Genomic DNA, 27,195 nt, shown 5'->3' on the forward strand with positions numbered 1-27,195 from the left:
CCAACACTGCTCTCAAAGATGGTGAAAGAAAGACCTTTGCCTGTCAAACTTGTAAATTTAGTTTTCATCCAGCATGTTTTATCTGAAGAGTTTCATTTCCTTGCACTAAAAACTGTGTTTGATGTGTTGCTTTATTGCAAATTATAGTTTCTTCACTTATTTAGTTTTCCTTATTCGGTTTATACTGTTGCTTTTTTACTCAAACAAGTATTTGACAATAAAACATACATTAAATTGGATACTAAAATTAAGTAAAGCAGAACCAGGTATCTATGTATTTTCTAAACACCAAGATGGTGATAGACAAAAACAGTTCCAGAAAATGTGCATTCCACAGTGTGGGAGCAATACAAGAGAAGGCCATTCTCTGCACGCTAAGTAATATGCTAAAATAAAAGCAAGACAGTTATTTCAAGTATCTTTATATTCCTGCACAGATTGAGTTTAGTGGTCTAGATAGCCCATTCAGCTGTTTCATTTGGTGATTCTATTCTCTCATTTAGATTTAGCTCCCATCAAACAAAATTATGGGAGAGGCAGCCTTCTAAATAGTCAGATCTTAAGCCATTTAATGCTTTAAAAGTAAATATGAGTGCATTCAGCAAGCTGTTCAGATCGTTTGGTACTGGATTCATAAGATCCTAGAATTTTACATTGTATAGCAGCCGGGTACTTTTTACAGTGTATTCCTAATTGTGCCAACTGCAAATCCACTTAAACTGTTCAGATCTGTTAATAGAGTCACTTAGGGGAAATGGGTATTATTAAAAATATGATGTATAACTATATAAAAATAAATAAATAGAAGCATCAAAAATCAAGTAGTTTTGTCAGAATGGCTCTTGCAGTACAAGCATTGTCTTTTATGTATATGCAACAAAAAATAAAAATACATAAAAAAATAAAAATACATAAAACACGGTGGCTCAGTAGCTAAGACGCTGAGTTTGTCGATTGAAAGATTGGCAGTTCAGCGGTTCGAATCTCTAGTGCCACGTAACGGGGTGAGCTCCCGTTACTTGTCCCAGCTTCTGCCAACCTAGCAGTTCGAAAGCACGTAAAAAATGCAAGTAGAAAAATAGGGACCACCTTTGGTGGGAAAGTAACAGCGTTCCATGTGCCTTTGGCATTTAGTCATGCCGGCCACATGACCATGGAGACGTCTTCGGACAGTGCTGGCTCTTCGGCTTTGGAACGGAGATGAGCACTGTCCCCTAGAGTCAGGAATGACTAGCACATATGTGCGAGGGGAACCTTTACCTTTTAACATCATGATAGGCTATAAAGTAAGCCAAGTTTGCAACACAATGAGCAATGGCTCATCTTGCTTTATTTCTTCCCTGTAGGTAGTGGAAACCCCGCTTCTTTTGAACACATAAACAAGTCATAGCTCCCATCATGATGCTGTGTTTTACTATCTTGCTTGTTTTGACCCCTCAGAGCTTACACAGTTAGAGGCTTGCAATCACGTCCAAAATTAGCTGAACCAGAATTCCCCAATTTCCTATTCACCAGTACTCTTGGTATTCTTGGTATTTTATTTCTACTTTATTAAAAGATTATGCAGAATATGACTTTATGTTCTATACGTAACAAGTAAGAAGAAAGCTATAGCCAGAAAAGGATACTGTTAAGAGTTAATACTGTTAAGAGTTTCTGTATAGTCAATTTAATTGCAGCTCCCAATTGAAGATGAATTCTATGCCTCTTCTGGTTTGGCCTCAAAGGTTAAACATTCCAGTCCCACTGAATTACTTGTTGAAATTTGGTATTGTGACACAGTAAATTCTGTAAGAGTAAATACGCATAAGATTATTGTGTCTTTGGATTATTTTATCATTCTGTAAGTCAGGGATGGGTAACATATTACTGAATTATACCTCATACTATGCCCTTTTAGGTCTGCGGGAACTCTATAAGTTGTAGTTATTAGAGTTTTCGCTTTTCTGTTCTATATTTTATCACATAGTGGCAACATTAGTTTGGGTATATATATAACTGTGGCTTATAGCATTTAGAGTTTTAAACTAGCTTGATTATAAATTGGTTTGTTTTTTTCTACAGGACAATCAGAATGGAATCAGAGATACTATGATCTGTAATTATAATTCCTAATGTTGTGTTTGTTAGAGTTTTCTTCGAAACAGTAATGCTTTAGGAAAGTATTCAAGGGTTTGAAACTTTTAAGAAAGATTATACTAAGCTGAAAATCCCCAAACAACAGCTGATATATAGAATTCAGTCAGGTTCTATTCATGTTCCTATAATTGAAATTCACCAACAGTGTCACTACATAGCATAAAGAGATACTCACTCTGCCAGTTTCCTTTACCACCAAAGTCTTTTTAGCCATTGCTTTGTTGAAAGAATTGTTGCATAATCAACAGATAATAGTAGAAGTTTGAAAGTAAAGAATGCTTGTTCTCAGTGGGGTGTCTGCCTTTTGTCATTGGCAAACCAATCAAACCTCATTGTGAGTACTTAGCTGAATACTTCCTTAAAATTTAGCCTGCAAGGTCTTTCCCCAAGGGAGTATCCTGTAATCTTTTTAAATTGATAGTTCTACCTAGTGTTACAGAATGTCTCTGTAATGCAAATATATTGGTCACTCTTTTTTGTATACTTTTTTCTTGTATACTTTTTTCTTGTTATTGTCCCTAAAGGTAAGATCTTGAAGAAATTATACTTGCTCTGATATTTGAAACTTGAATTGCAAGTAATTAAACAAATGTGATTCTCAGCTAGAATGAACTATTCTGTATTCCCAGAGTATTCTTTATGATACAGGTACTAATGCTCCAGGGAGAGCAAAGAACCATTCTGAAATACAATAAAATAGCAAGGATTTATATACCTATTTTTATTCATCTGTTCCTATAATTAAATTATTAGGCTTTCCCAGATTGAATGTAAATGATGATCTTTTACATTGCTTTAAGTACTTTATACATTTCTGAAAGATCATGCAAAATTATGATTCTAAACAATGAAATTATGTTTTCAAATTAGCTGATAAATTAAGCAAGACATAAAACAATGAAGATATATAAAAAGTTTTTTAAAAAAATGCCTTATAAAGAAAAGTAAATTATACCAAGTAAAGAAAAGTAGATTATACCAAAGATCAATTCTTATGTTAAGATGAAAAGTATCCATAATGTTGATATTTGTCTTGTTTTTACAGATATCAGCGAACATTGTGAGTATGTACATTCACACATTTAGTATTGGGTCCAATTTTCTTGTAATATTTAGGAACTATTGTACAATGGTGTAAAGGATTAGACAATGAAGATGTAAATATAAAGATTTTTATGTTTATTTTTATGCTGCTTTTACTTGGCTTGTGCTGATAAGTAGGTACACTGACAACAGTGACATCACAACAGTGATGTCAAGATCACTCTTAACTAAGGTGCATATACTATTGTCCTAGCCTAATTAAAATTATTATATATACCTTCCAGCATTTTCTATTCTTGCAGTTAATTAACTGGATTATTTTAAAAAATATGCTGATAAATCTTAGGTAAAGGGTTTACTTCTTTGAAGCACAAAAATTATTTTTCCCTACCTCACAATCTGCATCTGGAATTCCAGATGTCTTCAATCCTAATGTGCAGCTCCTAAAATATTTTAGTAGTGTATTTCATTGGTGTGCTACAAATACCTGTCTAGGCTCCTGCAAGTGCTTCTTAATGACTTATATAAGACTGTTTTCAGAATAGAATTGGTAGAACTATTAATTCATTTTGTGTCTTGCTTACATGTGTGTGCCAGTTTCTTCAATGAAAACAGATATTCAGATAGAACATATAAAACCCTGAAGGTTTTGTCTTTGCTTATTTGTTTAATCTCTCTAGCAACCTTGCTTTCTACTCAGCTTTTAGTGGATGCTTTTGTTGTTCTATATGGATTAATCTAGCTTTTCCATATTTTTAAAAAATGAGCTTGTAAAAAACTTAGGTATTTTACCTTTTTAAACTTGGTTTAACTTTTTTAACATTCATCAGATGTTCTGCTGAATGAAAGCATGTTTATTTTAAAAATAAGTATGATCAACTAAAATAGGCCTATACAGTATAGTTAAGTCAATCCTGATTGTATACACTTATTTTTTCTCTTTTCTCTTTGATCTGATATCATGCCACAAGTGACTACATGATACATGTATTAATAATTTATTTTGAAATCAATTGTTTTAGACCACAGGCGTCAAACTCGCAGTGTCACATTGCGTGACATATCGCGACAGTTTTCTTCTTCCTGAAGCTGGGGTGGGCGTGGCCTGCATGTAACGCCCCCTGTTTTAGAAGCTTCTGAGACTGAAACAATAATCAGTTTGTATGCTAGTGCAAAGGTGTGTTGTAATGAATGTCTAAATCTGATGGAGTAAAAATAGGAAGCCTTAAAACTGCAATTCCAGGAGTTTTCTGCGTTCAGGCAATGCTTCCTGCTTTGCAATAGCAGGTTGGTAATTTCTATTGCTACCATTTTGTCTTCCAGGGTAGTTTCTACTGGCATAACCACTTGCATCCCCCAAGCTTTAAATATTAAAATGCAATCATTCCTGGTAAAGGAAATAAACTGCAAAAGTTGTTTAGGTCCTGGGAAACTAGTTGTTAAATTTGTAAATGGAAATGCAGTGCTCTGAGCAGATCACAAGATGACAACCATCCATTAGATTTTTTTTTAAGAAAAACTTTTATATAAAAAAAGATTGAAGCAAATTTAAAATGATAACAGATTAATAAGATTATATATAAAATACCTTCATATCCATATGTATTAATACATGCATATGTATGCATTAAGAGAGGTCACTTGACTGATTAGAAAAAGAACATGAGACAAGACTTGACCTAAGCACAGTGCAGCAAATTACTCCCCCCAATTAAAATATTGCAGGTTCTAGTTTACCTCGTCCAGACCCTTTCAACAGTACATGCGCTAATTTCTTAAGTTCCAGAAGTTTTTCTTTTCTGAAAGAAAAGAGAGTTAGATTACAGAATATTGGGAAGCGTATACTGTAAATACAGTAGGAATAATCCTAGATTTACAGCCAAAATGGAACTTGGAATTTTGTTTGTAAATCATTGTTTTAATTTGAGGCACTAAGTGAAATTATTTAATTTTACAACCATTTTTGCAGGTCATCTAAGTTGCAAAGCAAATTACACGGTTATTAAGCAAATCTGAGAACTGGCAAAAAAATTGCAAATTGCCAACATGTCACCATGGGACACTGCAACCTCTTGTAAATGTGCACAGGTTGTCAAATGCCCAAAATGTGAACACATGACTGTTTTTTTAAATTTATTTTTTCTTCCATTTATTCGTGTCCAGTTCTCAGAAACTGCCTGGACAACTATGCAAATGAGGACAGAACTATATTATTGACTTGTTTAATATGGATTCATCATATACTCTTTAGTTTTGTCACTACTTTCATAGTCAGATCTTTCTTCACAATTAAAATGATAATCTCACTTGCTTTCAATGTATTCTGTCTGATGTTCTTGTGATATAATATAGCATGCATTTTCAATAGTGGAATACTGTCTGCCCAACTTAATTTTTCCAAGGTTCCACTTTCACTATTGGTACTGACAATGCTCTATTTAATATCTTGGCAGTTCAATGAAAAACACTGGGAAATGAAACTAACACTCTCTTTCCTGCTTCAATTTTGATTACTCTTTGCTATGTGCAAACAGAGCTGTTATCCCGACCATTTTTCTCCATTATGTAGGGTATACATGTGAAACCAGAAAAATATTTTTTCACCTATAATATTTTGAACAACTTATTTTTTTCTTACACCAATTCGTTAAGAGCTAAGCAAAAATATTAGAGAACATTTTAGCAAAGAGATAGGCCTTCGGATGGGACATAGCTTAATTAAAAGTGACCTTTTCCACAGGACAGATGTGAAATCTTAAAAATAGCAGTTTGTCATGTAATGTAGGGGAATTCTTCATGATCTCAGCTGCAGACATTGCAGATAGGTCTAGGAAGGAAGCAGTGGCAAACCACTTTTGAAAAAACTTGCCAAGAAAACTGCAGGAACTTGTCCAAGCAATCTCTGAGAATTGAGTAGAAAGGAAAAAAATACAGTAGATGCTGCTCACTTCAAAATCACTGATCACATTTTGTCAGGTTTTTGGAAAATAATCCTAAATTACCTCACTTTGTATAACATCATCTAGATATTTTGAATCCCAACTACTATCATTCTTGACCATACCAACCAAATAAGTTGGCCTAGAATATAAAGATTTGGACTCCAACTTAATAAAAAAAAAAAAAAAAAAAACCAGCCACAAATGCTATGGCAGTTAGTTTTTGGAATCAGTTTTAAAAATAGCCTATTTAAGACATACAATTTGAACCATCAATGGTTACTAAAGACAGGATAATTAACAATTATCTCTTTTCATTTGCCAACTTTCTTTAGCAAGGCAAATTATCTTAAAATATTGATTGTAAGATTAAACCATTCTTCATTTGAGATTAGCCTAATATACTACGACAACTTTGAACATATGGGTTCCATAATATTGTTCAGAGGTTCTTAGTCAGATGGTATTTCCTACAACGTACTGTACAATCTTCTATGGAATAAAATCCATCTACTTTTATGGAATAAAATATTTATTCTATTTTGTAAGCTTCCAGTCTTATAGAAAGATAAAGACTCCCTTGAGCTGATTTCAGCTACTGATCACTACATGTTTTCTTGGCAACTATATGTAAATGGTTTTCAGCTGCAGTCATCCATAGTGTCTTTCCCTTCCTTCCTTCCTTCCTTCCTTCCTTCCTTCCTTCCTTCCTTCCTTCCTTCCTTCCTTTTCTTCTTAGTAGTTTTGCTTCTAATTTTAAAATCAAACAATTCATAGGACTGGCTAATCAAAAAACACCTACATAAAGTACTACCGCCCTTCTTTCGAAAGCTATATTAATTGTTAAGATGTTAAGCCTTACATGTTTTTATAGGAGGCACAGTGGTTTCATCTGATTTTTTTGCTATCGTATGTCTGCATCTCCTTGGGACAAAAGGTAGATTTAATAAGAGAAAGAGATAAAAGCAAGAGTTTGCATAAAGAATGTCTTTAAGGTAAAATAAAGAATTAGAAGTGAAAATGGACACAGTCTCATACATACCTGATAACAGGGGCAAGCTGTTTGTACAGTGTCACATCCCTCTTGACTAGACTTTGGGTGGAAGGGCAAAAGGTGTGGAATGTCTCTGTCTGTTGTGGAAAAAAGGAAATGACTGTCTGTGCTCTTAAACTGTAGACTCAATATATCCAGCTGACAGTCTGGTTAACGAGTACTGAAGTACAAAGGCCACGAAGCTGAGAATAGTTAGGTCTTAATTTTAAAGCAACTTGGCACAAATCCCCCTTCTACTTTTTTCCTCTCTGTTTTTCTTTTGAAAGAATAATTATGTGGTTTATAATTTGGCTACTTTTTAACCGGTGACTTTCTGCTTTATTTCAGAAGTGTGTTTTCAGAAAACATTGGCTCTGAAAGAGTCCAGAAAGAAGTAAATCAAGTTGCTGCATAGTGAGTCATTGGCTCAGCTTGAAAGTGCTTTCATGACTTGACACTGGGCCCACATTTACCCTTCACTCCCTGCAACCAAGCAATCTGCAGCTGAGCGATGGGCCAAAAAATCTCAGGGAGCATAAAGTCTGTGGATGTTCGGGATCCCCCATATAGACCAGTTAAACGAGAACTGAGGGGACCAGATTTCTGCAAGCCTGCACGATTGGATATGTTGCTGGATATGCCCCCAGCCCACTTGGAGGTCCAATACAAACATGCTTGGAACAACGAAGATCGATCCTTAAATATATTTGTGAAGGAAGATGACAGACTAACCTTTCATAGACACCCAGTTGCTCAAAGCACAGATTGCATCAGGGGAAAAGTTGGCTACACAAGGGGACTCCATGTCTGGCAGATTCACTGGCCCACTAGGCAACGAGGAACACATGCTGTAGTTGGGGTCTCAACAGCAGAAGCCCCTTTGCATTCTGTAGGATATACATCATTGGTTGGTAGCAATAATGAATCATGGGGCTGGGACCTTGGACGGAACAAACTTTACCACAACTGCAAAAACCAGCCTGGAGTGACCTATCCTGTGTTTTTGGAACCAGATGAGTCTTTTGTACTTCCAGACTCCTTGTTGGTGGTTTTGGATATGGATGAAGGAACCCTTAGCTTCATCGTGGATGGACAGTATCTTGGAGTGGCCTTCAGGGGCTTAAAAGGGAAAAAACTGTATCCTATAGTCAGTGCGGTATGGGGGCACTGTGAAATAACAATGAGATATGTCAACGGGCTTGATCGTAAGTGTTTCATTAACATTTTTCTTCTTTTCAGAATATGTAAAGATACTTGTTACATTGCCAAGCTGACATTGTCTCCATGTTAAATGGACTGACGAGGCAAAAGTACACCTGCTGTTCTATATCCATCTGTCAAAGTATCTCTAGGGCTCATCGTTGTGTTGATAGCTGCAACTTTGAGTGGCAGGAAAATAGAACCTAGTTCTAAAAGGAATGCTTTTTTCTTTTTATTATGTGTATACAGCTGATCTGAAGGCCCAAAATAGAATGAATACAGTTTTTTAAAAAAAATTGTTTCTTTAAAGAATTCTGCAGTATTAAATGTTGATTGTGAAAAACTAATACAAATCCCATTGGTATTCCAGAGTAAATGGCTTTGCAAAATTACATCTGCCTTTGGGATTCAAATTTAACTAGACTGAGTAATACAGGAAGTTTTTGAGAACCACTTCTAAATATATGCATAAAGATTGTCTTCCATCTGTGGTTTTTCCTTACGTTATTTTTTTCTTTACAGTCACAAAAATGGTAGACAGGTTTTTGTGAGGGTGGGTTTCGTAAAAGTTAAATGCCTGCAATATATGTATACTGCCTTCACTTTCTCCTTGCATGCTTCTACTGGATCTCATTGGGTCTGCTCAATTGGGAATCTCAATGGGGCTTTCTCATAGCAGTTGGTCTTCAGAGCTGCTTGCTGAGCTGGAAAAGCAGAGAGGTGTTCCATTTACATGATGTGACTCATGCTGTTTTCTCCATTAGGCACAGTTCTTTTGTAATCTCAATTGAGGAGCCTCTCAGTTGTATCACTGCGTGTTAGTGTTTCTTTTTAATCACTCACAGCAGAGTGAAGTATTAGCGGTCTGTGGCACCGGTAAAAGTGCCTACAAAACCCACATAACTTTCAAGGTTTGCTGCAATATAGTAATTGGTAATGCTCTTTTTTTTTTTTTTTGATCCTTGAATAAAAAAGTTCTACACAAACATGATGCAGTCATTGTGAGTGACCTGTGAGCAGCATAAGCATAAGCAGTGTGACCAGGAGGCCATTGATTTTGAAAGACTTGTACAGAAACTGGCATGAGCCATTTGGCATAAGTAGGGTCCATCAGTAGCTCAGATCAGCTGCCATGAGAAAGACGTGTATAATCATGCAAGTGGCAGATCTGTTGCAACTGAAGAAAGAAAAGAAAGAGGAAGAGCAAATACAGATATGTTGCTATGGGACAAAGAGGGAGGAAGCCCTGAAAGAAAGACAACAACAGTAAGGTCCCACAATTACCATAGATTCAAAGTCTCATTTGTCATTTTGGCACCTATGGGAATAACAACATATGTTTTATTTTCGAGAAAGTTCCCCCCCCCCCCATTTGTATAAATGGAACTAAATCCAGTGTGTTCCTTTGTAGCTTTTGAGCTTTCCAATGCTAACATACATTTCTGAAATAATTTCTTCGTACAATTGAGAGTTACAAATCCATTTTGACGACCATTCAGCTATTAAGCTATTTGCTTAAATGATGAAAGATTTCAAATTAATTAAAATCAGTACTTCTCAAGAGTTTGTACAGTACACATGTTGCCTGGGGAATTCTGGAATTTGAAGTCCAGATATCTTAATGTTGTTGAGGTTGAGAAACACTGGATAAAACTAATAGGCAATTCATGCTGGTCACTGCTGCCGTGCCTTCTGTGTGTGTGCCTATATAATAATAAATTATTACCGGCTTAGAACAAAATCCCTTCCCAAAGTATTTACAATCCCGATTAAAGTTCTGATGGTTAATTCCACCCCCCCAACTGATATGATTGCATTCTGGGTACTCAGCAACCAGCTCTGCTTAATGGCCATTTGCACACGCAGATGTGCAAGAAGGAAAACCAGGGCTTTCCAAATATACCTTGCTTGTTGGGGCTGAATGCCGCTAAATGGCACCATGTTTGAACAGAGATTAAGCTGAAAACTATTATTATAGAAAGAAATACGATTTAACTTTTTAATAAAGAAACATTTATTTTAACTAGGGAAAACATCATAATTTCTGCAGGATATGCTTTGTTCTTTTATTTTAAATGTCATACTGAATTTTATCTGTGGATTTTTTGGAAGAACTTGAGGTAATTAGTTTAGTAAATAACCTCAACTTTATTTATTTATGTATTTATTTGTTTTATATGGCTAATCCATCTCACATAATGACTCTGGGCAGTGAACAAAATTTAGAAAAATAAGAGCAGTTAACAATAGTATAAACATTAAAGCATTAAAAATTAAAATACATAGTTGGTTTAATCTGAAACAGCAGTGTCATTAAGTTATCTAAGATCATAAAATGAAAAGATTTTTTCATAAGCTGGAAAGCTAGAACTTTACCATTTTTAGCACTTCCATCTTATCTTTTACCATTAGGAGTTTCATGAGTTTAATTTTAGGCAGTACACAGTTATTGTATTTTTACATGAAAAATGGTAATTGGTAGAAAAGTAAGAAGGAAAAAACAAACATTTTATAAATAATTGAATTGAAAGGGGATAATATATGTTTGAGAGCCATCTTGGTCTAATGGTTAAGGCAACAGGATAGAAAGCAGGAGGCTCTGAGTTCAAGACTCACTTTAGCCATGAAACCAGCGGGGTAACTTTAGGCCAGACTCTCTCTTAGTCCAACCCACTTCACAGGGTTGCTGTTGGGGGGGAAATAGGAGGAGGAAGGTGTGTTAGATATGTTTGGCACTTCGAGTTATTTGTAAGAATAATAAAGGTGGGATGCAAATAAGTAAATATTTTGATTTGAAAAATGGTTGTCATTTCACTGGGAACTGATAGAAGTTGACTAATAAAAATGGAAATGATCCCAAGCAGTCTATGGAGATTCTCAGTCATCCAGGTCATAGTTGTCCCAAAGGTGCTTTTTCAAGAGGCAACTGGACTTTCTTGTTTTTCTTTGAAGATGTTTCACTTCTCATCCAAGAAGTTTCTTCAGCTCTGATTTTTATTTGAACATGTTTCGCTTCTCATCCAAGAAACTTCTTCAGAGCTAAAGAAGCTTCTTGGATGAGAGGCGAAACGTCTTCAAAGAAAAATAAGAAAAGCCAGTTGCCTCTTGAAAAAGAACCTTTGGGACCCCAAGCAATGTTGCATTCAGAGATAAAAGAATACAATTAGTTTTACAAGCAAAGCATGTTCCCAGTTCATTCATGCAAAACTTTCACACTTACGTGATGTAACAACCAGATTTTTGTGTTTTCTGGTTTATTTAGGAAAAGAAATCTTTAAAACAAGAAAAAAAAAATACATTTTAAAATTACAGTCTTCCTTAGGCTCAATTGTAGTTGAAAAATTGTCATAAGTTGCTTTTTTCAGTGCTACTGAAAAAAGCAGGTGTAACTTTGAACAGTTACTAAATGAACTGCTGTAAGTTGAGGACTACCTGTATTTAGAATCTTGAGAATGTGGCTGTCATGAAGTAGACATACCTTCTAGTGAAGGTATTTTTTTGCTAGTTTTTTGCTAATCTGCATCACAAGGCAGAATAATCTAAGGACAGCAACTGGGACTGCCACAACTGCCGTCATAAATCAATGAGGTCACATGATGTTGTGCTTTATGATCATGTCGCTTAGCAACAGTTGCCAGTCCAATTATCATAGTTAAGTGAGGTCTACCTGTAATTCTTTTTGTATATTTGTATAGTTCATATTGAATTTATTATTGTGCATGGGCTAGAAATATATATTAACATTTTACCTAGGTTAATAAAACATACTAACATATAAATGTTAAAAAGATCTTTTGTTCAAAAATCTATATTGAATGTTACCTCACTTTAGCGTGAGCATGAAGTGTGGTTTAACTGAAAGAAAAATGAATGCATGATGTGATGCTTTTTATTAGTTTGCCCAATAAAATTTTCATGGTGCTCTCAGGAAAAAAAAGTCATTTAAAAGCAAAAGGACATTTCAGTGTAAGACAGAAATAATCATTTTAGTAATTTACTGATGACCATACTGACCTTTGAATGCCTATTAAGTCCCAATTAGTTGCTGAAAAATGCAAATGCAGATTCTGATAATCTGCTTTCTGTTGCTCAGACAGCCTACCAAATTAATGGATAAAATCATTGTCTTCCTAGACAGAAAATTAGTAGCACATTTACATGTTTGCAGCAGCTTGTCAGAGCATCCTTTGTAAATTCTTCATTGGAGGTCAGCATCCTTGCTGCTCTGATGTTTAAAACTAATTTTCCTTTTGACTGTTATATCTAGTTATTAGACATGCATTTTTCTTTCATGTTTACTTCAGTGGGAAGGGAAAGTAAAATGTAAGTGAGATCTGTAAGATGAATGTTTCTCTAACATTTGATTATTTACATCTATGTATAAATTATTTATTGTTAACTATTGAAACTTGTAGCAATGATGGTATGGAGCAGTGATAGCTAACCTTTTTGCCGTCACATGCCAAAAGCGGGGGTCATACGGGGGGTCGCGCATGTGCGTACCCACACCCATAATTCAATGCGGCCTGCCCCTGTACATGCACACATGCACCCCCGCACTCCCCTCGCTTTTGGCACGTGATGGCACAGTGGGCCCGGTAGGCCCGTTTTTCGCTCTTCCCAGGCTCCAGAGGCTTTCTAGGAGCCTGGGGAAGGTGAAAACGGCCTCCCCCCCGGAGGCCCTTATATAGTTCTTGTGATTATCAGGGCTGTTGACGTATTAAGTGTACTTGGTTTTTTTATTATTATTATTTATTTATTTATTTTTGATTTATATGCCGCCCTTCTCCGGAGACTCAGGGCGGCTTACCATGCGTTAAGCAATAGCCTTCATACTTTTGTATATTTATACAAAGTCAGCTTATTGCCCCCACAAACTGGGTCCTCATTTAACGTACCTTAGAAAGGATGGAAGGCTGAGTCAACCTTGAGCCTGGTAAGATTTGAACCTACAGTAATTGCAGGCAGCTGTGTTAATAACAGGGTGCTTTAAACCACTGTACTACCAAGGCTCTTAATGAATGAGCATGTAGAATCACTTTGTATATTCAGTTCAAATATGCAAAAAGTAAAGCAGTCACGCATGCAGTTATATTGAGCATGGAGCTTATGACTATATTCACACATTGCAGATTTCCTTAACCATGGTTAATTGAATAAGTGACAATTAGCTAAGCCATCAAAAACAATTGGGAGGTTTAGTTGGAAGCGGGTCAGATAATTATGGTGATATTAAATCAACGATCAAGCTTTTCCAAGATTAAGTTTTTATTCTTGTATAATGTTAGGAGAAATCAGTGCTATGGTTTCAGAAACAAAACCAAGTTGATCCCGAAGAAAGAAATGTATGCCTTTTTTCTAGACTTCGGTAGTATCATAATCGATATTCCATATCTCCCCATCCTATTTAATAATACTGACATCACCCAAAAAATATCCTTAGGGAAACAAGTCTTATCAATTGATTTTAGTTGTGTTCTGGTAAGCAAAATCCATGGTTTTTTGGTATATTTTATTTTTGTCTTTGTGTGTTTTTACTGTCCCACCCACAGGTGGGTTCTACTTACCTTTACTACCAGTTCGCAACAGGGCTGCGCGTATGTGCTCGCTTCACTCGCACGTGCGTTCACATGTGCAGAAGCTTCTGCAGATGCACAGAAACATTGTGATGATGTCGGGGTCGGTGGGCGGAGCCTCATGCCGGTTTTACTACCGGTTCTATAGAACCAGTGGAAACCGGGGGCAACCCACCACTAGACTGAACTCAATTGCAGATCACAGTTGTAAAGATTAGATTAATATATGGGAAGAAGAAGATAATTTCATTTTTTTAGGTGTGATGTGCATTTTTTGTTCACTATATGTGATAGGCGGCTTTGCTAAGAAGACATTGTAAACATTACTTACAAATGAAATCTGACTAAACTAATTGGATATTGAAATTTCTTATTAAGGGAGAAGTGTCATTAAAAAAATTATCTGCATTTTTTTTTCTGTTCTCTGGCTTCATGATACTCTATACTCTATATTTGTTAGTAATATATTTATATAATAACTACCATATCTTGTAACACAATTTTTATACACTTATAAAAGTGTATACACTTATTCACTTGTGTTTTTTTTTCAGTTCATGTTATATTTTTTTCACATTCCTGGCTAAGAATTCTGCAAAAAAGGAAATCAGTTGTCCTCTCCCTCTGTATGACTTCATTCAGCAAACTCAAATGTATACTGAAAAAATGCACAGAGCAGAACGCAATATATTGGGTGAATGCTTTTATAGCTTTTGTAAACTTGTAATTGGGTTGGGAAAAAATGTACTCTATCAGTTCCCCCAAGCATGTAGCTTAGAATTATTTTCCATGGAGTCTTCTTAACCCTAATAAATATATTTAATTATAGATTATTACCTTGCGTATGCAATTCAGGGAATTGTGTAGGTACATATTTATTCAAATTGATATTTTGAGAAAATATCAAAAAATACTTTTGATATGGCAAGCAAGTTGAAGGGGGTATTTTGGATTACATTCAAATGAACTAGTAAACATGGTTAGGAGATCCTTTCTTAAATGATTTTCAAACAGAGTGGTACATCATTTTGGAAGAACCATATGCATTGTTTCAAGGCTGATGTCAAACACAGTTGGCTGTGTTACATCAGAAGAAAATTCAAAACAGCTGGAAGGTTTTGATCCTGCCTTCAAACAAGGACTTTTTTACTTTGTAATCAGAACACTTTAAACATTCACTTTCAAACTTGAACAGCTGATTTCAGATTTGCTTCCTATAAACTCAGAACGTCCACTACTTAGAACAACCAACTTTGTTTCTACGCTAGACTGAAATAACCAAGTTTTGTTCCAACTTCAGAATAAAATTTTCAAGAAACATTATTTTTGTTTCAGGCTCAAAAGGCCATTTAAAGTTCTAAACATGTAAGTGCATCCCTAATTAATATTTTGTATTTTACGGGTGAACATGAGGTAAAATAATGATAAAAAAGAAAAAGCTAATAGACTATTTTAAAACTCTTTGAATGACTTGTGATCTGTTAAATACTGTTGCAAGTGACTCTAGGATCAACATTCTACACATACATTTGCTGTCACAAATGTTTAAGGGAATTATACTGTACCTCTTTGAAAGTGAAAACATAATGCCTGGTTTCCTCTTAACAGTGAAAAAGACACAATGAATTAAGTGACTCACTGATTCACCCAGACAGTCTGCTGAATAGCAAGTAATACTGGTGAGGGTAAAGGAAAGAATAAGGAGCTATAATATATAGAATATAGAATATAGAATACTCCATTCAATATAGAATATTGAAAAGAAGGATTGGGACACTTATATATTGTGAAAGGAAGGCCACATTACCTGCATACTTTCTGTTCTACTCTTTTTTTTAAAGATAGTTCTCAACTTACAGTAGTTCGTTTAGTGACTGCTCAAAGTTACAACAGCACTGAAAAATGTGACTTATGAACATATCTCAGAATTATGACTTTTGCAGCATCCCCATTATCATGTGATCAAAATTCAGATGCTTGGCAACCGGTTCATATTTATGACCTTTGCTGTGTCCCAGGGTCATGTGGTCACCTTTTGTAACCTTCTGACAAGTAATGGGAAAGTCAGATTCACTTAACAACCAGGTTACTAACTTATCAACTACAGTGATTCACTTAACAACTGAGGCAAAACTCACTGAACAAATGTCTCACTTAACAACAGAAATGGACTCAATGGTGGTCATAAATCAAGGATTACTTGTATGTTTCTTTTGTCATAATACTGCAGGGATAAAATAATTGGAAAAATATATAATCCTTTCCTTTATTCATTTTCCTTTGTTTAAATTTAAAATGATATTTATTCCATCACGTAGTTGTACCCTAGCCCTTTACAATAATCCTCTTTCTGAAAATAAGCATGCTTGGATGAAATTAAAATTTGACTTAGTTATGTTATTACAGAATCAAACAACTACAGAAAAAGAGCATTCAATATGCAGTCCGTGGCTTCAGATTTTTAGCTGCTTTTTGCTGATCTTTTGTGAACCACAAGTCTTTCAACTTCCTTTTTCTCGGTTCTAGGGCTTCTCGTTCTTTGTCTTTCCAGCTTTCATATAACATTAATTGATCCACAATAACTAAGCAGGTGATCAGTTTCAGTTCTATATTAAAAATTGGGTAAGAGACAAACTTTACTGAAAGCATAATTGACAGAGTTTTTGTCATTGAACAAACAATGGAACCTGGTTCAAAATAAATAAATAAATAAATAAATAAATAATAAATAAATAAATAAATAAATAAATAAATAAATAAATAAATAAATAAATAAAGTATATAGTATAGTATATAATGCAATTAAGGAATTTCTTGCAACTAGATAGGTAGACTTCTAGTTTAGAGAGCACTGCACTAGGTTTATATTGGATTAATAGCAATTTATTCCAAATAGATAAATAGAACCTCCCAGGTTCAGGGGTAGCTTGGCTTCAAATACTATATATTATAGAGATTTTTATCTGCTTCATGCCATAGTGGTTTGAATAATGTAAGATACTAGGTTGGATAGTTCCTTCAGCCCAATCAGCTTATTTGATATTTGTGACACATTTTTTTAAATTTAGAGATTTATCTGTCTATGTGTATATACACATATAAGGTAGAATATTGGATATTGCGCAGTAATGAGAACTAGAAAACAAAGATGGTCATAGTTTGCACCTATGGTAAAACAGTAACAAATCCTGTTTCCAAAAGTTATTCTAAAAATGTAAATCAGGAAAGTGCTTTTAGGTTGATTTTCTAACAATGGGTTTATGTTACAGAACCTCTGAAGGGTAGAGGTATTATAGAAATACTTTTAAGTGCAGTTTTTTTCATAATAAATACTTGAAGCTATTTAATTTCTTTTCATACAAATATAAATGTAAACATGACATTAGATAAAATGTAACCGTTACAGCTGAGAGCTTTTCCATTATGTCTTCTGCCCAATGTCAAAAATATTCATGGATCCTCTATTCCACATTAAAAGCTTTCCACTCTTACATGCCTTGTAAAAATAGCTTCGTAATTGGTAGTTTTATGTAGGAATAGACAAGTTAATGTTCTTTATAGCTACCATCAATGTTTACTTGTAACAGCAGATGTGTCTGCACAATGTGCTGGACAAGACCTAAATAATACAACCTGCTTTCACTGACCTTTTTATTATTTCCATGCTTATGTCTGGAATAATGAAGTATTCATTCAACTGATTAGCTTTTAAAAATACATACTGTATATCTCTCTGTGTGAGAGAGGATTAGAGAAATTTCAGAAAACAGTGTAATATTTTTGGAAATACTGTAACATGAATTTGTAAAGATGCATGAATTTATGTAAAGTAACATGAATTTATAAAGATGCATGAAAAAGTTATAGGTGTAAAGTTGATCTGCTATCCAGTATTTTTCTTCTATTAAGGCAATTTATATATTTTCAGATATTAATTTAATTCAGATGTTAAAATTAATTTAATTTTAATCCATGGCTATGTGAAGGCTCAGCAGTTAATATGGGGTGAGCTCTTGTTTTCGCCCTAACTCCTCCTACTTAGCAATTCGAAAGAATGCAAAATGCAAGTAGATAAATAGGTACCAGTTTGGTGGAAAAGTAACAATGCCTTGTGACATCATACTGGCCAAATATCTTCAAACCACACTGCTGTTCAGTGGTCTCGAAACAGAGATGAGTACTAGCAGAATAAAATCCACAGGGACTCCTTTACTTTTATTTTAATTCTGTAAAAGTAGTAGAATTTTTACTATTTTCTGGAGTTATAATTTCTAATTAAAAGTTATCATATATGGGAATATATTGTTAAGAATATTAATTGTAGAAGTACACTATAGAGAATATTTAGCAATGATAAAGTGTTTTATGGAACAGTGAGCATTTTATATTTCTCATTCAGAGTAGCTTTTGAAAGTTTGGTTCAGTATGAAGAAAGATAAAATACTACAGTAGACTTCTCCACCAAATTTTATTTGTAGTTTTTGTGCATTTAATACATCTTCCTGTTATAAGTGTACTTTGCAAAGTGAAAAGGGCTTTACATCACTGAATACCAGTGGGGTAAATGAGCCATAAACTGACATAAGATCCTCAATCATTCTTCCTCTACCAGCACAAACTGTCAAGCCTGGGACCTGGAGATCCCAAGTTACATGCAAATGAGATTGATAGCTATATAAATTAAATAAATAAAAATCAATAATAATGGAATTTTTTTGGATGTTTGGAGCTAAGAAGCCTAATTTGTTTCTCATAATCTAGCCACAGGATAGAAACAACCAAACAAACAAAAACATGACTTCTGATTCTAGTTTTCAGGTTTACCAGTAGTGTAGATACCATCAGCATACTATTGAAGGAATGTCTATATAGTCTATTTAAATCTACTGTTGGCAAAAATGCATCAGGTTATTTGTGCTAATTAAATAGAAAGTAAAATCATGCAAAAAGCCATTGATAAGAATCAGTGCTTGAATAGGTACTCAAATATTTCACAAGCAATGCACATTTCAAAATATATGTTTGAAAGCTTGTTTAAATATTGATGTATATTTGTTGGCCTTGTTTGAAAATTTAAAAATATAACCTTTTAAATTTATATTAAAACATAAATTCAAAATATAACTAATTAAATATGTTATATTGTATAAACCTAGATAGGTCTGAATATTTTGTAGGTGAGCAGTATTGCATATGATCACTGATCAATATAATGTCAAGCGATAGTCACTTTCATACACTTCTGTCTGAAGACTTCACATCTCTGATCCTCTAAGTGGATAGGTATAGTATAATATAGGTTCTTCTGCTTAGCAGCGTATGCTTTGACATTAAATTAATTATATATCCTTAAACCAGGGTGGATAAAAATCAATGATTTTTTTTAAAAAATAAAAAAAAAACAGATTTTTTTGATTTAAATCGGATTTTTTATATTTAAATCGGATTTTTTTCATTTAAATCGAATTTATTTTAATAAAAAACTTTTGGGGTAAAAATCTATCATAAGATAGTTTTCTATTTAAGATACATAAATAATTTAGTTTATTCAGCATGAAATGGAGCTTATATAGCATGAGGCTGTATATTCTGCAACGGGCTATCGGTGAGTCAACAGTGGGTCAAAGGAGTAGCAGAGATGACAGTTGCTCTTTAAAAATTATGATTTAAATCGAGTTGATTTAAATCAAGCCTTTTTACTAGTGATTTAAATAATCATTTACTAGTGATTTAAATTGTGCTTTAAATCAACTCGATTTAAATCAAATCCACCCTGCCTTAAACCATTCTCCAATATTTCATCAGTGGAAAATAGGAGAATGTAAAAGTTGGAATTGGGCAAATAAAACAGCTGCTCCTGTTTTCCCAGGGATTGTCCCGCTCTTTAATCTTGAATTGAAATGGTGAGAAAGGTCGATTCCTTCCTGAATTAATTAGTCTCTCTTAGCTGCCTTCACTTGTTTCCATACACATCTGAAAAATTGTTAGTGCAGATTAGAATTAAATTATGTGTTAAAAGTGAGAAACTATATTCCTGAAAGTTTGCCCACTTCGATCAGTATCTTATGGGCATACTTATATTAATTGAAGGAGATGAGTAATTCCGCTAATGGCACATTTATAGTGAGAAAAGCATCCTGAAGTTGGTTTATGATGCATTCTTGCATGCCAAAAATACAGATTTAGGACACACACACACAAAAGACCATTTTTAAAAAAGACCCTCGTAATCCCTTGCATAGGGGTGGAGTTGGGATGACTGAATGGAGCTGAGTGTTTACTGGCCAGATGCTCTTCCTGATGCCTACACAGAGTTTGAAGCAGATATTTTCTCTTTCTGCCCAGATCGAAGACCTAGGTTACCTACGATCGAACTCACAGCCTCCTGATTGCAAGGCAAACACTCTACATCTATCCCACCACACCACTCATATATATAAAAGACTCTAATTGTATTATAAATGAAAGAAAACCATAATGTTAAGTAACAAAACAGTTCTTAAAATATTTAAACTGATTGGAACAGTTATTCTAATATTTACCTAATTCAGAGACAGTTTTTCTCCAAAGAACAAATCTTTTATTTGCTATAAGAAGTTACTGAAAACCAAGGAATAGACAGGAGTTTGAAATATTGCAGGGCCACACTATAGAAAAGTCTTTGAAGATTAGTTGCTGCTTAGAGACCTGCTCATAATCGTTTTTAAAAATAAAACCTTAACAAAATTTCTCATTTTTTTTCCATTTCAGTTACTGTATTTTTCAGACTATAAGATGCTATGGACTATAAGACGCACCTAGCTTTTGGGGAGGAAAACAAGAAAAAAGAATCTGCCTCTGTGTCCCAGCAATTTGCCTCCTTGCAGCAAACAGCCTGGTCAGCTTCAGCACAGCCTGATTTAGCAGGAACAGCTGATTGGCAGTTGGATCTGCCTCCTGGAATATCGCCTGTCAGCTGTTCCAGACTGCAGTGATCGCCACCGCCCATCGCCACCACTGCCGCCTATCACTGTCTCCGCATTCCAGGGGACAGGGATAGGTGGTGGTGGCACCTGGAACAGGCTAAAAATGGGGCGCACGGAAGCCGAAAATGGGACGGGCGGAGGCCAAAAATGGGATGGGCGGAGGCGGCAATAGGCGGCAGCAGTGATGGCAGAGATGGGCAGTAGTGATTCCTGCAGCCTGGAACAGCTGATAGGCGTTATTCCAGGAGGCAGATCCAACCGCCAATCAGCTGCTCCTGCTAAATCAGGCTGTTCCTTTATTAGTGTAGTTTGCATAAAAATAAAATTGTTATCTACAGATGATAAATCTGTTAAATGAGGCATCTATTAATTGTATTGTAATTGTAATTATTTTACAATTTTAATTAATTTTACTCAGTAAAAATAATTTTAATTATTATTGATTATGCAACATCAAAACACATAAATAGGTTTTTCTCAGTTATAGCACTTAGACTTATATACCGCTCCATAGTGCTTTACAACACTCTGAATGGTTTACAACATCAGGATATTGCTCATACAACCTGGGCCCTCATTTTTCCAACCTCAGAAGGATGGAAGGTTGAGTCAATGTTATGATCTGTAAGTAGTCCTCACTTAAGGACTGTTCATTCAGCAACTATTCAAACTTAACTGTGGTGTTGAACAAATGGTAACTACGAACAGTGCTCATATTTAGGCCTATGGGCCTTACTACGGTTACAACTACCCATCTACTTTGGCCTGCTGAATTATTCCGAATTTTCCCCCTTTTACATCTAGCCTGTCTGAACTCCCTGCCATGTAAAATCTCTTCGATGTGAATTTACGAACTTAAACCTCCTTCTGAGCAGGATACTTGGTCTCCCGGATGCTACTAATCCCAGGAGGGATACTGGTTCTATGGACATAAGGCCAGTGGGAGGCGGACTATGGCTATCCCCACACCCGGATTTCCATCAGAGTTTCCATAGGTGGCCTAGGTGAGAGCATGGCTGCCCTGGAAACCTCCGGGGTCGAAGGATATGCACCTCCTTGGCCATTGTCGTGAGAGGACAATGGGCTTGATGGCCTAACCATGGACTAGAATTTTTCCCTATGCCTGTAACATCAGCAGTACTCCCTTCCCTTGGACTTTGTCTCCCCTGATGATTATATGTATTCGGTGTCGGAACTCCTTGCCCTGCGAGATTCTCCCCTCTCGCAGGTTTGGCCCTCCACATTATCGAGGGCCTATCTCGATGACGGACTTTGGAGTCCAGAGAGATGGCATGGAGCAAGGAAGAATTTGTGGGGTTTTTTAGGGAATTTTTTAAAGATTTTAAGGGGTTCTGGGAGGGGGGTTTGTAATGATCTTTCTAGAGAAATTGGGAAGAAGACTCTGGGGGATGGGGGGGGAAATCCACCAGGGTCAGAGCCGAGCCCGGCACAGGGTAACGATTTGGGAGGTGTTGGTCGAGGGACTGGGAAAGGGATGGGGGACGATACCTATGAGGTCTGTACCATCTGCACGGTAGATGGGAGGGGCAGATATGGCGGGAGCAGGGGACCATATCATGTGTTGGGGGCTCGCACTCGCTGTTTGAGAGCAATTGCGTGCCCCGGTCCCCATGGCTCCTCTCGGAGACTAGGTGGCTTAGACACTCAGGATCTGGGCCTTCGGCTGATGTTATGCAATGCCAGGTCCGTGGTTAATAAGGCCCCCCTCATTCACGATCTTATACAAGAGGGAGGAGCGGACCTGGCGGGTATTACGGAGACCTGGTTGGGCCCGGAGGGTGGCGTCCCTCTGGTTGAAATGTGCCCACCAGGCTTCAGAGCATTCCATCAGCCGAGGGCCCAGGGGAGGGGCGGGGGGGTGGCGGTTATTATTAACGAGGATCTGGATCCGAGGGAGACCACTGTGCCTCAGATAGCCGGATGTGAGTCCCTCCTTGTGAGGTGGGGCCGTGGGGTTCAGATGGGCTTGTTGCTTACGTACCTGGCTCCCTGCCGCGTGGCAACAGCCCTACCTGAGCTACTCGACGTGATAGCCACGGTGGCAGTAGATACACCCAGGCTTTTAGTCATGGGTGATTTCAACTTGCCATCCGTCGGTGAAACGTCTGAGGTGGCTCGGGAGTTCATGGCTTCCATGACGGCCATGGACCTGACCCAGTTAGTTCATGGCCCTACTCACAGGGGAGGTCACACTCTGGATTTGATTTTTGTCTCTGGCCAGTGGTTGAGTGGTCTTGTTATAGGGGATATAGACATGGAACCCTTGTCATGGACTGACCACTCACTCCTTCGCCTAGATCTTCGAACCGCGACCCCTCGCCGCAGGGAGGCGGACCCAACTAGATGGATCCGCCCCAGGCGCCTGATGGATCCTGATAGGTTCCAGACGGAGCTTGGGCCATTTCCTGAGGATCTAGCACATGACTCGGCCGAGGACCTGGTAGCCGCCTGGGATCGGGCGGCTGGTGGGGCCTTGGACCGAGTTGTGCCTTTGCGGCCTCTGACCCGATGCCGATCCCGGGCGGCTCCTTGGTTTACTGAGGAGCTGAGGGAAATGAAGCGCCGGAAAAGACGCCTGGAGAGCGGTTGGAGGGCCAGTCTCGCTGAATCTGATCGAACACTGGTAAGGTCGCATATTAAGACCTACCTAGTGGCGATAAAGACGGCAAAGTCTAACTACTTTTCCGCCTCTATTGCGTCATCAGGGAATCGTCCGGCCGCCCTGTTTAGGGTGACCCGCGCCCTGCTCCATCCGGGAGCGCGGGAGGATCCCTTAGAAGGCAGGGCGGAGGATTTCGGACAATACCTGTATGACAAAATCGCTCAGATCCGGGGGGATTTGGACTCTGACTGGGTAGATCAGGGCAGGGTGACGAGGAACAGTCTTGAGAATGTTATCTGGGAGGAGTTTGATGCTGTGACTCCCGATGATGTGGACAGGATTTTGGGGAGACTTAGTGCGGCCACATGTTTACTGGACCCGTGTCCCTCCTGGTTGGTACTGGCTTCCCGGGAGATTACACGAGGCTGGCTCCAGGGCGTCATTAATGCTTCGTTGAGTGAGGGTTACTTCCCCGCTGCCCTGAAAGAGGCGGTGGTGAGGCCTCTCCTCAAGAAGCCGTCCCTGGACCCAGCAATATTGGCTAACTATCGTCCTGTCTCCAACCTTCGCTTCATTGCGAAGGTTGTTGAGAGTGTGGTCGCGCAACAGTTTCCACAATTCCTGGAGGAAACATCCTATCTAGATCCGTTCCAGTCGGGTTTCAGGTCTGGGCACAGCACGGAAACGGCATTGGTCGCGTTGGCGGATGATCTCTGGAGGGCTCGGGACAGGGGTTATTCCTCTGTTCTGGTCCTATTAGATCTCTCAGCGGCTTTTGATACCATCGACCATGGTATCATGCTGTACCGGCTGGAAGAGTTGGGGGTGGGAGGCACTGTGTTGCGGTGGTTCTCCTCCTTTCTCTCCGACCGGTCACAGTTTGTGTTGGCAGGGGGGCAGAGGTCGACCTCGAGGCCTCTCATTTGTGGAGTGCCGCAGGGATCGGTCCTCTCGCCCCTTCTGTTCAACATTTATGTGAAGCCGCTGGGCGAGATCATCCGTGGCTTTGGGGTGAGATACCACCAGTACGCTGATGACACCCAGCTGTACATTTCCACCCCAGGCCACCCCAACGATGCCCTTGAAGTGATGTCCCAGTGCCTGGAGGCTGTGCGGATCTGGATGGGGAGGAACAGGCTCAGGCTCAACCCTTCCAAGACTGAGTGGCTGTGGCTCCCGGCACCCCGATATAGTCAGTTGACTCCATCACTGACTATTGGGGGCGAGTCTTTGGCCCCCACTGAAAGGGCTCGCAATCTGGGAGTCCTCCTGGATAGGCAGCTGTCTTTGGAGGAACATCTGACGGCTGTTACCAGGGGGACCTTTTATCAGGTTCGCCTGATTCGCCAGTTGCGGCCCTTTCTGGATCGGGATTCCCTGTGCACAGTCACTCACGCCCTCGTCACCTCTCGCCTTGACTACTGCAACGCTCTCTACATGGGGCTCCCCTTGAAGAGCACCCGGAGGCTCCAGCTGGTCCAGAATGCAGCAGCGCGGGTAGTGACGGGAGCAGCCTGGCGCTCCCATGTAACACCGCTCCTGCGCGAGCTGCACTGGCTCCCGGTGGTCTTCCGGGTGCGCTTCAAGGTGTTGGTTATCACCTTTAAAGCGCTCCATGGCATAGGGCCTAGCTATCTTCGAGACCGCCTGCTGCTACCGACGATCTCCCATCGACCCGTGCGCTCCCACAGAGAGGGCCTCCTCAGGGTGCCATCAGCCAAACAATGTAGGCTGGTGGCCCCCAGGGGGAGGGCCTTCTCTGTGGGGGCTCCCACCCTCTGGAATCAGTTGCCCCCGGAGATAAGAAGAATCCAGGACCTCAATGCCTTCCGTCGTTCCCTGAAAACCCATCTTTTTCAACAAGCCGGGTTGGCCTAAGAAGAAATTTTTAAAATTTTAAAATTTTTAAATTCTTTTAATTAGTCTGTGATTCTTAACTTTCGGGCCAAAATTTATATATATTTTTAAATGTTTTAATATTTGTATCCTATGTTTTTTATCTTGGCTGTACACCGCCCTGAGTCCTCAGGGAGAAGGGCGGTATATAAATTGGAAATTAAATTAAATTAAATTAAAATATTTATATTGCCTGTGGTCAGGTGATCCTCATTTGCAAACTTTTTTGTGGTTTTCTATAAACAAAGTCAACATTAAAGACGGCACATATAGTGACCACATGTCATCCTCACTTAATCCATGATGATTTACTTAACATATTTAGTATTTTTGATATATTCATCACTAAGTGGCATAGTCATGTGACATGCTTTGTCAGTTAGCAATGGAAATTCTGGTCTCTAGTTATCATTTTTAAATGAGCACTACCTGTATAAATTTAATGCTTACTGTTTACTGATGTCTCCTTGTGCTAATATAAGATCCATCCTGAAAGAATGCCACTAAAGATTGGAAAAGTTTCAAAGAAATTGAAATAGGACATAAAAGTCTTTGGGAAGCAGATAAGTAAACCCTGAAAAGAAGCAAACTATATTGATGTGTGCAAATAGAAGCATTTTTTCTCCAAAATAAAAGTACTGTTTTGATGCTAGTGCTGTTCGCAATATTACCAAGTATCATCATCCAGATCTTACTTGAGAAAATCATTAGCAGAGAAATAAAATTTTCCTTATGGAACATATTTATTAAAGTGAGATAGATGAAACTGAACGGACCTAATGGTTTACAGAATTTCTTAACCATCAGGCTAATTACTTGCTATCTTAATTATTTTATTAAGCAAATCCTTGAAATAGTTCACTAATAATCTTATCATTCAGTTAAATATCTGTCTCAGCACCTTAGCTTGTAACTTGAATTCATAGTTCTTACATTTGTTAACAAATAAACATAGAGTAAAGTCTCTATTTTAAGTATTCTTTTGAAATTTCTTTGATTTATTCAAGGAATAACTGTGAATTCCTTCAAGTTAGTATTCTTGATTGCTGCATTAGGTTTGAGATAGAAAACAGAAATAATGTTTTAATGCGGGCTTTTAGGTGCTGAACTGTTTGAATTAGAAAAAATATTTTGGTGAACTCCATGAATTGGACCTGCATATAATATCTCAAACCAAATGCATCTTTGGCACTAACATGATCTCCGAAAAAGATGCAACTGCATTAAGGAAATGCTATATGTGTGCTCTATGAATTCCAGAATATTTCCCCCTTTTTATCTAAAATAATATCTCATTAGATACTATTTGAAGACAAATCTGGATACTGTACTGTATATAGCTGACAATATTCTTACAATAGTGTAACACTAATGCTAAGCATTGGAGCTATATATACTGTAGTGAACTTGAATTGTATATTTATGTATTCAGAAGAATAACTGTGATCCCAGTTTATTCTTATGTTGCATATTTTCTTGTTCTTATCTTAATATTACAGCATCAGTCTATTTTTATGCTACATTAACACACTCCGCATGGATTGCAAAATCAAGAATCTTTGCTAAAAGTACTGTTCCTTTTTGCTAAAAGACATTGATTTACAAAGGCTTTATGATGCGGAATCAGCATAAGTCTGCAATTGGCTCATTAAGAAATAGAACTCATGATCATTGAAACACTACGTAATTCCAAATAATAGATGCATAGCAGCTGTCTTGTAAACTTACAGCTCTCTATATTGTTCAGTTACACAAATTATGATTTCTCTTTTTTGTTCTC

At 37.5% G+C, this 27,195-nt stretch overlaps 1 protein-coding gene across 5 annotated transcripts in view; it reads left to right on the forward strand.

Annotated features, from left to right (window-relative positions):
• The window catches only part of SPSB4 (splA/ryanodine receptor domain and SOCS box containing 4), a 170,966-nt gene that overhangs the window by 114,931 nt on the left and 28,840 nt on the right, over positions 1 to 27,195 (forward strand). For 4 of the 5 annotated variants that reach the window (XM_034439443.2, XM_060682829.2, XM_034439441.3 and 1 more), the window contains one exon: positions 7,504 to 8,360. In XM_034439443.2, the coding sequence (XP_034295334.2) occupies positions 7,667 to 8,360 (694 nt within the window). In that variant the 5' untranslated portion in view covers positions 7,504 to 7,666. Of the gene's footprint in view, positions 1 to 4,210; positions 4,471 to 7,503; positions 8,361 to 27,195 lie in introns of those variants that run through there. The other variant, XM_087872684.1, reaches the window with a different exon arrangement.

The sequence above is a fragment of the Pantherophis guttatus genome, chromosome 6 (genome assembly GCF_059756535.1).
Source record: "Pantherophis guttatus breed Tessera chromosome 6, ASM5975653v1, whole genome shotgun sequence".
In the NCBI taxonomy this organism is placed as follows: domain Eukaryota; kingdom Metazoa; phylum Chordata; class Lepidosauria; order Squamata; family Colubridae; genus Pantherophis; species Pantherophis guttatus.